At 39.4% G+C, this 13,179-nt stretch overlaps 1 protein-coding gene across 3 annotated transcripts in view; it reads left to right on the top strand.

The window, feature by feature from the left end:
• Positions 1 to 726: 726 nt before the first annotated feature.
• The window catches only part of SF3B2 (splicing factor 3b subunit 2), a 29,664-nt gene continuing 17,211 nt past the window's right edge, over positions 727 to 13,179 (top strand). Inside the window, exons 1-6 of one of the 3 annotated variants that reach the window (XM_063438816.1) lie at positions 727 to 836; positions 7,162 to 7,205; positions 7,420 to 7,464; positions 10,489 to 10,641; positions 10,776 to 10,830; positions 10,908 to 11,002. In XM_063438816.1, the coding sequence (XP_063294886.1) occupies positions 818 to 836; positions 7,162 to 7,205; positions 7,420 to 7,464; positions 10,489 to 10,641; positions 10,776 to 10,830; positions 10,908 to 11,002 (411 nt within the window). In that variant the 5' untranslated portion in view covers positions 727 to 817. The remainder of the gene's footprint in view (positions 837 to 7,161; positions 7,206 to 7,419; positions 7,465 to 10,488; positions 10,642 to 10,775; positions 10,831 to 10,907; positions 11,003 to 13,179) is intronic. The other 2 variants (XM_063438817.1, XM_063438818.1) reach the window with 2 other exon arrangements.

The following is a 13,179-nucleotide window of genomic DNA, read 5'->3' as shown; positions in this document are numbered from 1 at the left end:
GTTACGTTTAATTTTACAATCTGTACTTTGGGAACACCTGTGGTAATGGTTAATTTGCTATGTAACACAGATTTGCCTGCAAATGAGTTTATATTTTGCTTCCCATTATACTCTATGGGCATTCTCTTTAGTCACTAACCCTTGTCATTCCATAGAAAACAATGATAATCCGACTTAATCTAAATTTTAAAAAATGTCACTGAACCTGGAGTATGCCTGCAAAAAATATGTTTCATATGTCTAAAAGTTTTGTCTCTAATTGAAATATTTTGTTTCCGTTATTCTCTATAGGCATTCCTTTCACTTCCATTATTGTCCATGGGCATTCCACTGCCTTGTTAAAGTCTATGGGCATTCCAATCTGTCATTCCTTTTAATATGTCCCCCTAGCCCTCCTACTACAGCCCATATCCCCCACTACATTTCCTAAACCCGCCCCGAAAGACTCCAAAAGCAATTTTCCGACTTTTTTATTTTTTTGCCACCACCCCTTCCTGCGCTCTAGTTGTAAATAAAACACAATTTACATAATTTATCGTTCATTAGCTATTAACGGCCATGGAACAACCCTTTCAACACATGGATCCTGGTAGCCTTGATATAACTTTGGTGATGAGTAGAGTAGTGGCTATCGAATTCCGAAATTAACATGATAAATGTGACGTTCTAATTGTAATTCCTCCCCTCCCCGTTGTCGCCTCAGATGAGTGTACTCTAGTGCTTGGATCTCTACGGCTCTTCCATGCGCGAACTTCCACGTGTGACGCACATTTTCGGCGACTCTCAGAGTGTAGTCGTTTTCAGTAGCTAATAAAACATGGCGGAGACTGCAGAGGGTAAGATTTAAATACAAACATTTGTTGTGGTTGTTAATTTTATGTGTTCATTTGTATTACTCTCGGGAGAAAGGATTTACACATCCGACAATATTGTCGTTGCCCACAAGGTTTGCGAAATATCGCTGTCTCGTGGGTGGCGGTACACTGGTGGCTGATCATCATCCTCTGGTTATTAGTATGGACTCGATATTAGATGAATGAAATGCCATAAAATAAGATTCAATGTAAACCTCAACAAAGTATCATAACTAATGCAATCTATACACCCACTGACCTGCACTAGCTTGCAGGCCTGATTACACTGTTTTTGTGTTTTTCTGCCGCCAGGCTTACTTATCAATGTGCATTGTCACAGCTTGCATTTTGTTAGCCTAATTTTTTTTTAATTCCACTTGATCTCATTTTTGAGAGACCTTAATTTGACGTGTCTGCAGCTATTTAGTCGATTAGTTAAAAGGATACTATAGCGCCATTATTATAGCTTCCTCTGCTTCCCCACTACCTCGTCCTCCCACCCCGGTACCTAAAGGGTTAAAACCCCTTTATTTACTTACCAGATCCAAGTACCGATACCTTTCGGCGCTTGGATGCGACTCCGTCTCCACCGACAACCCTCGACAAGCAGGCCCTAAGACCTCCCAATAGGAAAGCATTCAATCAATGCTTTCCTATGGGGAAATTATTACTTATAAAGCACCAACAAATTCTGCAGCACTATTCAAGGAGTGGACTAACGGACACTTAATTGTAACTAGATGAGTTGGACGCACAGGAACAGAGGGGTTGGGGCCCCTGCTCAATGAGCTTACATGCTAGAGGGAATAGTGACACGAAAGGTAAGGAAGGGTAGAGGTAGAAGAGTAGGTTGCTAGAAAAGTATTCAATGAGGGTTAAGTGTGTGTTTTTTTTGTGTGTGTTGACTGTTGCAGGAGAGAAATCAAGGTGCGGGTAGGGAAAGCTGTTCATAGTTTAATTCATACACTTTCCTGAAGTGTGTTTCCCCCCACAAATTTAAAGGTATGGAGACTAAGTGAAAGTCTAAAAGAGAAGAGAGTTCTACAGAAATGGGTGTGTTGGGTTGCTTTTTAGAAAATGCAAGGATAACAATACATTTGATTTAGTCTCCCTAAAACTTGCAACTGAAATTTTGTGTACAGTGTTTGTGTAATGTATGGTGTGCATAGAAAAAGTAAAAACAAACATATGGTCTCTGTGGTTGATTTAAGTGTGTTTTGATCATCTCCAAAAGCCACAAAAGGCTTTTTGCAGTTTAGAATGCTATGGACATGATTTGGATGCAAGCACGTGTCCCAACTACTGGCTTCATGATGTAGGATGAAGTGATCTTCAAATAATTACACATCTGAGTAACTTATCCTATGTATAGATGAAATAAACACTCCAATAACATAAGTATTACAGCCTGCTGTGGTGCCTTCCCAGGGTAAATAGTTAATGGTTTGGAAACTTACCTGCAGTCTGTTGCATCCGCCTGTGGATCTGGAAGGTCCTGCAGGTAGCTTCCATTAGCTCCACTTCGCTAAGTGCAAGCTAGTTGACTGAGCGTAAAATAAGCACCTCCCTGTATCACAGGGTAGCTCAGTGCAGGGAGTTTTCTGGCTACGGAAGAGGCAGTAACCAGCAGTATCCAGGTTATTTGTCACCACTTACCTTAAATGTCTGCCAAGACACTCTAGTGATTAAGGTGCTTGGAATATTTCTTTAAAAGAACACGCAGTGCTTCACAACTACTTCACCACTTTTAAGTGACTTGGCATCCTTGGCCACCTCTCTGCTCTTTGTGCTCGGCTTGTACATACCTTGTTAACTTGGGTGAAGTAGGGTGGGTAGTGATTGACTCAGAGAACATAAGCACACTGTCCCGCCAAACCATATGCCTATTAAACACTTTTAATGCTATCATTCTCATTCACCCTGTTGCTCCCCTTCCTCCTACAGTACTGTTCGCCTCAAACTTTGCAACTCACTTCACGGTGAAGATTTCTACAATCAATACATCACCCAACCCCACTCACTATACTGTTCTATGCTCACTTGCACCTACTACAACGGAAGAGGTTTCTGCTCTGCTCCCGTCCTCCTGCCCCACCACCTGTTCCCTTGATCCTATTCCCTCATATCTTCTCTCTGTCTCACCCTTCAAGCATGCAACGATAACGCATTCAGAAAAAGCCCAACCTTGACCCCAACTCTCCATCCAGCTACCGCACTATATTGCTACTGCCAATTGCCGCCAAGATTCTTGAGAGAGTTATGTATGCGAGATTGACAGACTTTCTCATATCCAACTCTCTGCTTGACCCACTTCAGTCTGGATTCCGCGCTCGTCACTCTGTTAAAACAGCTGTGACCAAAGTATCCAACGATTTAAAAGCTGCTATATCTCGCGGCCAATACTCTATCCTAATTCTCCTTGATCTTTCTGCTGCCTTTGACACTGTTAGTCATCAACAGCTTCTTCTTATTCTCCATAATCTCTGTCTATGAGATACTGCTTTGTATTTGTGCTCGTCCTACCTCTCCCAGTGCTTTTTCAGTGTTTTCTCTGGCTCTGCCTCTTCTCCCCAACCCCTCTCTGTTGGCGTTCCTCAAGGTTCTGTCCTTGGTCCTCTACTGTTCTTAATCTATATTGCCTCCTTTGGTAAACTCATCAGCTCCTTTGGCTTCCATTATCATTTATATGCAGATGACACACAAATCTACCTGATCTCTCTGCCCATCTTGACCCGTGTCTCTGACTGCCTCTCTGCCATTTCCAACTGGATGGCTGCTCACTTTCTTAACCTCAATCTGTCCAAAACAGAACTTCTGGTCTTTCCTCCCTCAAGTGTTGCTACTCCTTTGTCCGTGTCCCTCCAAGTCAATGGTGCTACCATTTGCTCTACCTCTAAGGCTTGCTGCTTAGGTGTTCTCTTTGACTCCGACCTCCCCTTCACCCTCATGCCCAATCAATCGCCAAATTGCGCACATCCGACCATATTTAGCACCTGATATGGCAAAGGTGCCTGTCCATGCTGCTGTCCTCTCTCGCCTTGACTACTGTAATCCGGTTCTCAGTTGTCTTAAGTGTTCCCAACTTGTCCCGTTACAGTCTAAAATGAATTCGGCGGCAAGGCTTATCTTCCTGTCCGCCAGCACCTCCTTTTTATATTTGTTTTCTAATGCTGGGTTTCACCCCCATAGCACTTTGAGAGTTATCTGATTTTATTTTTATTCAATAAATTCTTTTTTTTTTTAACCTATTCCAAGTCCTTTTTATCTTCATATACTGCTGAAACTGGGACCGCTAGCCTGAATTGGCACCCCTGAGCCTGCAATACAGAGCCTAGTACGGCTCTGGGAAATGTGAGTGGTAGTCCTAAGCAACAGCATTATTTCTGTTTTTAAACGGTTCACACTATGTTGTGTTTTATTTTATAGGTATTATTCTAATATATCTCTACTCATGGTAGTGTTATTCTTTGTATTATTTCACATATTTGGAGTTTGCATGTAGACTGGTATATTTTATTTATCTTTGATTTCTTACGTTTGGTGCTACTGGGAAGCACTTGTATATCAGTCACATCATCCACCTACACTATTTTTGAAATATTGATTGTGAAGCGCCACACACTATTTGCTTGTATTAATTATTTATTTACTTGGTGGTCTGAGAGTTTAGAACCAGTTCTGCACATTCAATTTGAATACTTCCTGTGACGGGAGGAAGCACTGGCAGCGCTTGGCACCCAGCCGGAGGTGCAGAGCTGTGTAGTGAACAGTGCAGGGAGATCTGTAGATCTACTCATTGGCCTGTGCAGCTGCACGGGGTCACAGCATAGCAAGAGCTATAATGTTAGCGTTAAAGGGTCCCTATGGGCACCCAGACCACTTTAGCTCGTTGAAGTGGTATTCGGTGCAATGTCCCTGTCCCCCTTAGTCATGCAATGCAATTGATTTCAGATTTAGAGAAACTGTAATGATTACATTGCAGGACTTACACTGCCTCTAGTGGGTTAAAGAAACTTGATTTAATGCTTTACCACTGGGAGGGCCTAATGCTCGCTTATTGCGCACATGCATTACACCAAGGCTTGACAAATTTGTTTGGATCTAGGAGCCAGCTAAAAATGTTAAAAGACAGTGTTTTTTTTGTTGTTTTTTTTTTTTTAAACTAAATAAAGTTTAATTTACAATGATATATGCAATTCTTAACGGGGAGTCACCAGAACCACTACAGGTTAATGTAGTTGTTCTGGTGCCTATAGCCTGTTCCTGTAGACTTTTCAATGTAAACACTGCATTTTCAGAGAAAAGGCAGTGTTTACATTGCTGCCTAGTAAGACCTCTATTGACAGTCATTCAGATGGCCACTACAGAGTCCTGTGTCAGTGCTGCACGAAGGCACTGAATGTTACCTATAGAGATCATGCACAATATCCTCCCAGTGCTCTCCTATGAGAGCATTGGCTTAGCTGAGATCATAAAGATTGATGATCTCAGCTATAGAGGCGGGACAAGCCGCAGCGAAACTGGCACGGTGTGGGGAAAAGTGAGTAAAATCACCTCTCGTGTGATCGTAGGAGGCCCTAAACAGGCACACACAAACATTGACACACACTGATAAAATATACACTAAGATATGATATAAAATATACAAACACACTTTCTCTCACACACTTACAAACTTAAATTTTTATTTTTAATCCACCCAGCATCCCTATCTTTGGGAGTGCTGAGTGGATATTTCCCTGGGGTCCAGGGGGGCTGCTCTCTCTTTCTGCATGCGTGGGAGCAGTAATCTACATGCAGCTTCTCTCTGCTCCTTGATGTCCGGGTCAGAATGACATCATATTCTGGCTCCCGGCATCACTATACAGCGTGAGGGAGCAGAGAGGAGCTGCAGGAAGATCTCTGCTGACCACCTCGATGTTCCCCAGGGCGGGTTGTCGTGCGGCCAGCTACAATGCTCTCTGAGCCGGCCGCCCCCATGCTTCCCAGGGCGGACTGCTGGTAACAATGCAACTTGAGCCGTCTGCCATCATGCTTTATAGGGCGACCGGCTACAATACTCTCTAGGCTGGGCAGCCGGCTCCATTGTTTGCCCAGCTGAGCGCTTTAGCTAAAAGGCAGACAAATCCCAGGTGCCAGGGCAAAATTTCTAGTTGCCAGTGCCTAGGGTTTGTCGAGCCCTGCATTGCACCCCTGTTGGGTGACGTCAAGGGCAATAGGTGCTGGAATCGGGTAAGTGATTAAAGTGTTTTTTTTTTGTTTTTTTTTTACACTTGTAGCCCTATGGGGGGTGGATAAGATAACGTTAGAAACACATTTTTGTATTTCTAAGGTTTATAGTATATACACAATTCCCATAGTGAAAGGGTTAAACCAGACAGGATGACTTTGGGTTAATGTTTGGAATCCAAATCTTAATGCCCATAATCCTAATATGTATCCTCTCTTACTTGCCCACAAGGTAAAGAATCATTCTTTGTAGCATGGGAAAATGTAAACAAGTCTAACCAAAGAAATAAAAAGTTCCCTTCGCTCTTCCCAAATCCCTATGCGTATAAAAAAAAAAAATGGAGGTTATTTAGTTACTCCAATGGTCATGAGAGGGGATGCCTACCTGCCATGTCAAGGCAAACTTCTTAGGTGGGTCCTGCACGGACTATTTACCTTGCTTCCTTGAGTTTCTGGCAAATATATCTCTAATTAGACAGGGGCATTTTTATAAACCTTAATAGGGATCACTTTTTCTGTTTGTTTTTTACTTTATGTATTGGGGCTTGATGTGTACTATGGGCAGTGCTCCTGCCCAAGTGTAGTGGGATTTTGATGGCAGGACTTGTTTTTGTGTATTTGTAAACAATTATATAACCTACACTTTCGTATAACGAACTTGCCATTTTAGGTTACATCTTATTTATATATATATATATAAATAAACAAAGCAGACCAAAAAAAACCTTATCAGGGTGTGAGCCTTGTTTCTTCTTGCATCTTCTGAATTGGATTGCAAAGCCCATTCCACCCCCCCATAATTTTTAAACAATGTTAATCTTATTCACCCTAGCTAGCTCTGTATTGTTTTTATATTGACTGATTATGCAGGGCATATAAGTTTTGTCTCTGCAAATATCTGCTGCTCTGTATTAGGAATATGATCGTGATTTAACCTACTTGAAAGTGGTATGGCAACACAGTGTTGCTTAGGAAAAGAGTAAACTGGTGTTATGCAAGCCATTTAATATTCTCTATGCATGTCATTAATTTTTACACATGCACAATTGTAACTTCTGCATTTTTTTTTCTTTTTCAGGAATCAGAGAGGACCTGATTGATCGACCCACAAACAATGTACAGGTTGGATGAAAGATTTTTGATCTGATTATATTTTTACACAAATCTACATAAATTGTTGGTTTGCAAAACCTGTTCACACAGATTTCCATCTTGTTTAAGGAGTTTTGGTGGCATTATACACATAATCAACATACTTAGTCTTTCTTCCCTTCTTTTTATTATATCCTATACTTGGGTTCTACCACTCTTATGTTATTTTACTCTTTTTATTCAGGTTCGTGAAGAAAATGAGCTTTCTACAGCTGCAAGGCTTGCGCAGGTGAGAGAGTGTGTGTGTGTGTGTGTGTGTGTGTGTATGTATATATATGTGTGTGTGTGTGTGTGTGTGTGTGTGTATATATATATATATATATATATATATATATATATATATAAACAAAAGTAAAGAGATGCACTCTGAGGACTTAGAAAGTGGAAAAAAGGGTAATTTTTCCAATTGGTATTACATCAAAAATGAGTCGACGTTTCGACCCATTCGGGTCTTTCTCAAGGACCTTGAGAAGGACCCGAATGGGTCGAAACGTTGGCTAATTTTTGATGTAACACCTATTGGAATAAATTACCCTTTTTTCACTTACTAAGTCCTCAGAGTGCATCTCTTTACTTTTGTTTATATATCTTCAAAGCGGGATTGCACCTAGGCTAAATTGGATTATTTACATGAAAGGGTGAGTGCCAAGAATCATTTTGTGTTTGTGTGTGTATATATATATATGTGTGTGTGTATATATATATATATATATATATGTATATATGTATATATATGTGTATATATATATGTATGTATATGTATATGTATGTATGTAAATATATATTAGTGTTCAAGTAGAGATTGTAGCCGTATTAGTCCAGTGATGTAGATGTAAAACACAGATAACATTTGTATCTTGTAATACCTTTTTTATTGGACTAACAGAATATTTAAATTACAAGCTTTCTGGACAACCTCCCTTTCTCAAGTCTGAAGCATTTCTGAGCAAGACGACAGAAATGCTTCAGACTTGAGAAAGGGAGGTTGTCCGGAAAGCTTGTCATTAAAATATTCTGTTAGTCCAATAAAAAAGGTATTACAAGATACAAATGTTTTCTGTTTTTTACACACACACACACACACACACACACACACCTTTTTGAATATATATATTTTTTTTTTATAATAAGCTGTTTTTGAATTTTTGGGCTGGTTGTTTTTAACGGCAGTTTGCATTTTTCTTATTTATTGCACCAACACATTATATACCATTTTCTTTTTCTTTTTTTTAGAGAAAAAAAAAAGCACTACTCCCCCCCCCTCTAATATGTTCAGCTTAGAAAAAATAATTCTAAATAAATTTTGGTCTTGATTTGCATAGGATTTCCGTTTTGAAAGTTACAGGTCGTAAAATAAAATTCCCATCTGAAACTATTTTGGATGTTTGTATGTTTGTATTGTAAGCTTAATAGCTATCACAGAAAACAAAATTTCCCCACAGCAGTATATAGTTATATCAAGTAAAAAAATCACACGCTATTTACCTAAGATTATTTGACACTTTTTTCGTAGCCATTTTTCTGCTAAATAATGCAGTAAATTTGTGCTTTTTCTATTTTTTGACATACACACATAACAAGGTTTTTTTTTTTTTTTTAATGTGTATTTCTTAAAGCTGGTGTGTGTGCTACATCTGCTAAGTACAACAATACTCCTATTTTGTGCCGTTGCCACTATTATGTGAAGCTACAATGCCTGGCTATTTCAGTTTCTATGGTTAGAATTTTCATGGATGGATTTGAGGCATTATAGCAGTTTGACTGTTCACATAAGGATTTCCAGGTTATCTTATAGTGTATATTTTGCCTTAAATTGCCACCATTCTTTCACCAATTTATGTCAAAGTTTGTTCTGGAAAATGTACATGATGCGTTTTTGCTGGGTATTATGTACATTTGATATGTGCCACTGTCCTAAAACCCTCAAATTATGCTCCGCTACATCTTCTGAGTGTAACAATATGACGTAGTCACTTTTGTGAAGTCACAGTGCTGTAAAAGAGACGTGACAATTTCAGGTTTTCAAGTGTGCATTTTCATAGGTGGTTGTGATGTGTCCATGTTCCTTTTTGAAGCATTTTAACAGGTTGCTTATTCAAACTACCCCACAAAGGCATACAATTTCTTAAAGAAGACTTGCCACGGTAGTTCAAAAGGCATATTTAGTGTCAGACTTTTTTGCTAGCGTGCACTATAGTGGTAATAAGAATTATTTTTTTCTGCCTTTTTAACAAACAGTGAGTTTTTACTGTATATTTTGCTAACCTTATGTGTGCTACGGCAACATAACAATTCATATGTTGCTCAGCTATGTGGTCTGAGTACAGCATTATTCTCCAGTATGTACCTTTGCCAGGTATATGGGGATGACGTAGGTGCACATTTCAGACATCCTTTTCATTTATTTTTATTTTAAACTTTGACGCTGAGTCGATGTCCTTTTTTTCTCCATTTTAACAGGTTGCAAATTCAAACTACCCCATAAAGGCATACCATTTCCTAAAGAAGGGTATTGCAAATGGCATATTTTAAACGTTTGCATTTTTTCGCTAGTTTATACCCAGTGTAGTGTCTTTAACTGTTAACCCCTAACTAGCCTAACCGTAAATTCCCCAATTTCCCACCCCCCCCCCCCAACCTAGCTTAATAAATACATTTAAAATATTTAAATAACTAAATTTAACCCTTGAGGCTCCCCCCGCAGGCATCTGAGTCAATATTACATACATGTACATTTATAATGAAATTGGAATAAGTCCTCGGAGTGCTATATGGATAATTGCTACTATATTTATGCTGACAAGCACCGAGCATGGAATAGGTTTGTATATAAAGTGTTGGATTTTTTTTTTTTTTTTTAAAGATAAGTTTCTTTCCAAGCCTGTTTAGTGAATGGGGAGTCACTGATTGACTGAGCGTGTCAGCTGCCTGCTCTCACTTAATCAGCAGTGCCCCTGCCCCGTGGCACTCCACGCTTCCTAAATCTAAGATTTCAAAAGCCGGATACCGCTGGGAGGGGCTTATATAGGCGCTGGAGGCAACTTCGGGGTTAAACCGCTCAAAAAAAAGTTTTAACCAACGAAGGCAAGAATTCGCCTGCAGGCCTTCTGGCACAATAAGTACTTGTGTTACTTACTTCCTGTCCGCATGCTCTTATTTCATGCTTATCATATTTTATGCGCGATTGCTTTATTGTCTGCTCTTTTCTTTTTAATATCTTGAAGATTAATGCTTTATGTTCTCTCCCATTCAGATGGCAGGAATGCCTCTCTCCGGGCCACCACCATCTACTGCTCTAGGACTTGGGTTCCCATTGGGTTTGACATCTCGTATCAGTTCTGACTCTGAAGGCAGTAAGCCGCAACAGGGAATCTCATTATCTCTTCAAGCTGACAGCCGTCCAATGGTAAACTATATCTGAATACATTTTTGTCTTCATATTTGCTCAAAATATTCGGACTTAGTATTGTCTAATACCGATATATTTTTTCCCCTATTCATATGTTGCTTATTCTTACTTAAGATATTTCTGTTTTCCAGGCTACTCTTCTTGAGCAAGATAGCTCCACCACACGTTCCTTGCTTCTCCCTAGAGGTAATTTTCCAGATTCTGTTGTTCATACCTTGTCACTTTTTTGCCATTTTTTTCACATCGGTTTATTTTGTGTTTAGGAAACCTTCCCATTGCATCCTCAATCCCTCCACTGCTGCCCACTATCACCCGACCCCGTGTAATCAACCAGCCACCTACTGAAGAGTTGAGAGAGGTGAGTTGCTCTTGCTTTAGAAAATTGGAACAAATTTTTCTGTATAGAAGGCAAATATTTTTTCTGATACTGTTTGTATCATATAATTCAGTAAGAACGCGCAATACAGTTGAGGACGCTTATGATGAATATTTGTTGAAACCCCTAAGAAGTTACAGCCACTGGGCATTCTGCGTCTGGTCCTTTTAAGACGTTCCCTAGAACGCACCTATTTAGGAAAGTTTATCGTCTTACCGAATAACTTTTCTCTCTTTACAACAGTGCTCTCATAACTTCACACACAGTCCACTACACCTTCTCATCTTCAACTCTTCAGTACCTTCATACACCAGTTTTACAAAATTTACTACACACTGGATTAATATTTATCAAGCTATCCTCTGCTACATTGTTCGCCCTCTTATCTTTGATTTATCCAAATTCCTCTTGGATTGTTAGCTTGTTTGAGCAGGACTCTCTCCATCTCCTATATCTGTCAAGATATTGTCTGTCAGTTAAGAGATATAGTGGGAATATTTTTTATATATATATTATATTCCCACTGTATAATTGTAAATCACTCTCTATCTGCATTAGCATAAAATTACCATGATGTAGAGATTGCTCTCGTGGAGTGAGTTTTAATAATGTTTATTTTATCCATCTGGCTATAGCAGCCGTGTCTTCAATTTTATTTGTTTTTCTGTAGTTAGAAGAAGGTTCATCAGTATGGAATCTCTAATGATACCCAGATGTAATAAATTGTGATTTTTCTTAACACTCCATCTGTAATTTTACAGGAAACACTACACTACAAAAATATTTCTGAATTAGATAGTCTGTAGATCTTGCAGTTAGCAGCCAATCATCGAAGTACAGAACTATGTGAATTCCTTTTTCTCTTTGAGCACCTGTAAGGACAGTGAGAATCTCGGTGAATGCCCTTGAAAAGTATCCCTGATCCTATAGTGTTTAAAACACTATCTAGCTCCCGTTGCCCCTCTAGCCCCTCTTCCCCCACACCCCTCTTTGTTTTCCTAAATAAACCAAAGTCTTACCTTTTATTCCAGTCTGCTGGTGCTGGTTCCACCCCTTATCCGCCTCTTCCCATAGAAAAGTATTGGATTGGCTGAGATTGTTAATTTTGATGATCTCGGCCAACGATGTGGGCCGGGGCGTAGTCAAATGCCACCCTGGCCAATCAGCAGCATCTTGTTTATTCTGAGGAGTGACCATTGGAGGTGTCGCTAGGCTGTAATGTTAACACTGCCTTTTTTCTGAAAAAAAAGCAGTGTTTACTGCAAAAAGCCTACTGTGACATGCTATAGTCAAAAGAAGAACTACATTAAGCTGTTGTTGTTCTGTTGACTATATTTTCCCTTTACGTTTAGGGAAGCCATGATATCTCCTTCTCTGATCAGATGGACAGCTGACTGGTTTCCATTCTGAATTTTTTCCTTAAGATGTTTTTGTTTACTTTTTAAATGTCTAAAATCGAACGAAAAGAGCAATCACATTTTTGTTTTCCAGAAACAATCTTGAATAGGTTCCCTGAAATTACTTTTTTCTGGAACCATTTCTATGTTTGTTTTTTATTTTATTTTTATTTTTTATGAAATCTGAGTCTGTAGTAGAAAGAGCTTCCCTTATGTCTTTTGATTATACTGTTGAACAAAGGAAAGTTTGGGGGGGGAAGCTGCTCAAATTCTGTAATGTATCCTCTTTGAATAGTATCTTGTAACAGGGAAGGTTCTTTCCAATTTCTTCCAGAGAAGATTTTTTGTTTTTTTTTGTTTCAGTAAGACTTTTTGGTATCTTGTTGAGCTTTCTTATCTCCTGCCGTAGACTTCAGTAAATTGTCTGTCTAAGCTGGTCTTGTTCAAACGGCATGTCACAAAAAGCATATTTGGAAGGAGTATCTGCTGACCATGCTCTTAACCACACTGCATTTTATACCCACTGATGCCCATGTTTCTAATTGATAAACAAAGATTTTCGCACATTGCATCACAGAGGAATTCAGAAAGCCATGTTTTGTAATAAATTGATAGGATCTTAATCCGTTATCAAATGCCTTTTCAATTTCTCCAACCAGATTCTCTGTGCTCTTGCCACTGAAGAACCTGAGATAACAGCTTTACTCTGAGCAGCCGAAGCCTGGAAGTTTCTGCCTTCTTGTCCATAGGGTCTCGTAAATT

The sequence above is a fragment of the Pelobates fuscus genome, chromosome 12 (genome assembly GCF_036172605.1).
Source record: "Pelobates fuscus isolate aPelFus1 chromosome 12, aPelFus1.pri, whole genome shotgun sequence".
NCBI classification, from domain to species: Eukaryota; Metazoa; Chordata; class Amphibia; order Anura; family Pelobatidae; genus Pelobates; species Pelobates fuscus.
The sequence above is the reverse complement of the archived record's forward strand: the minus strand, read 5'-3'. Positions and strand labels throughout refer to the sequence as shown.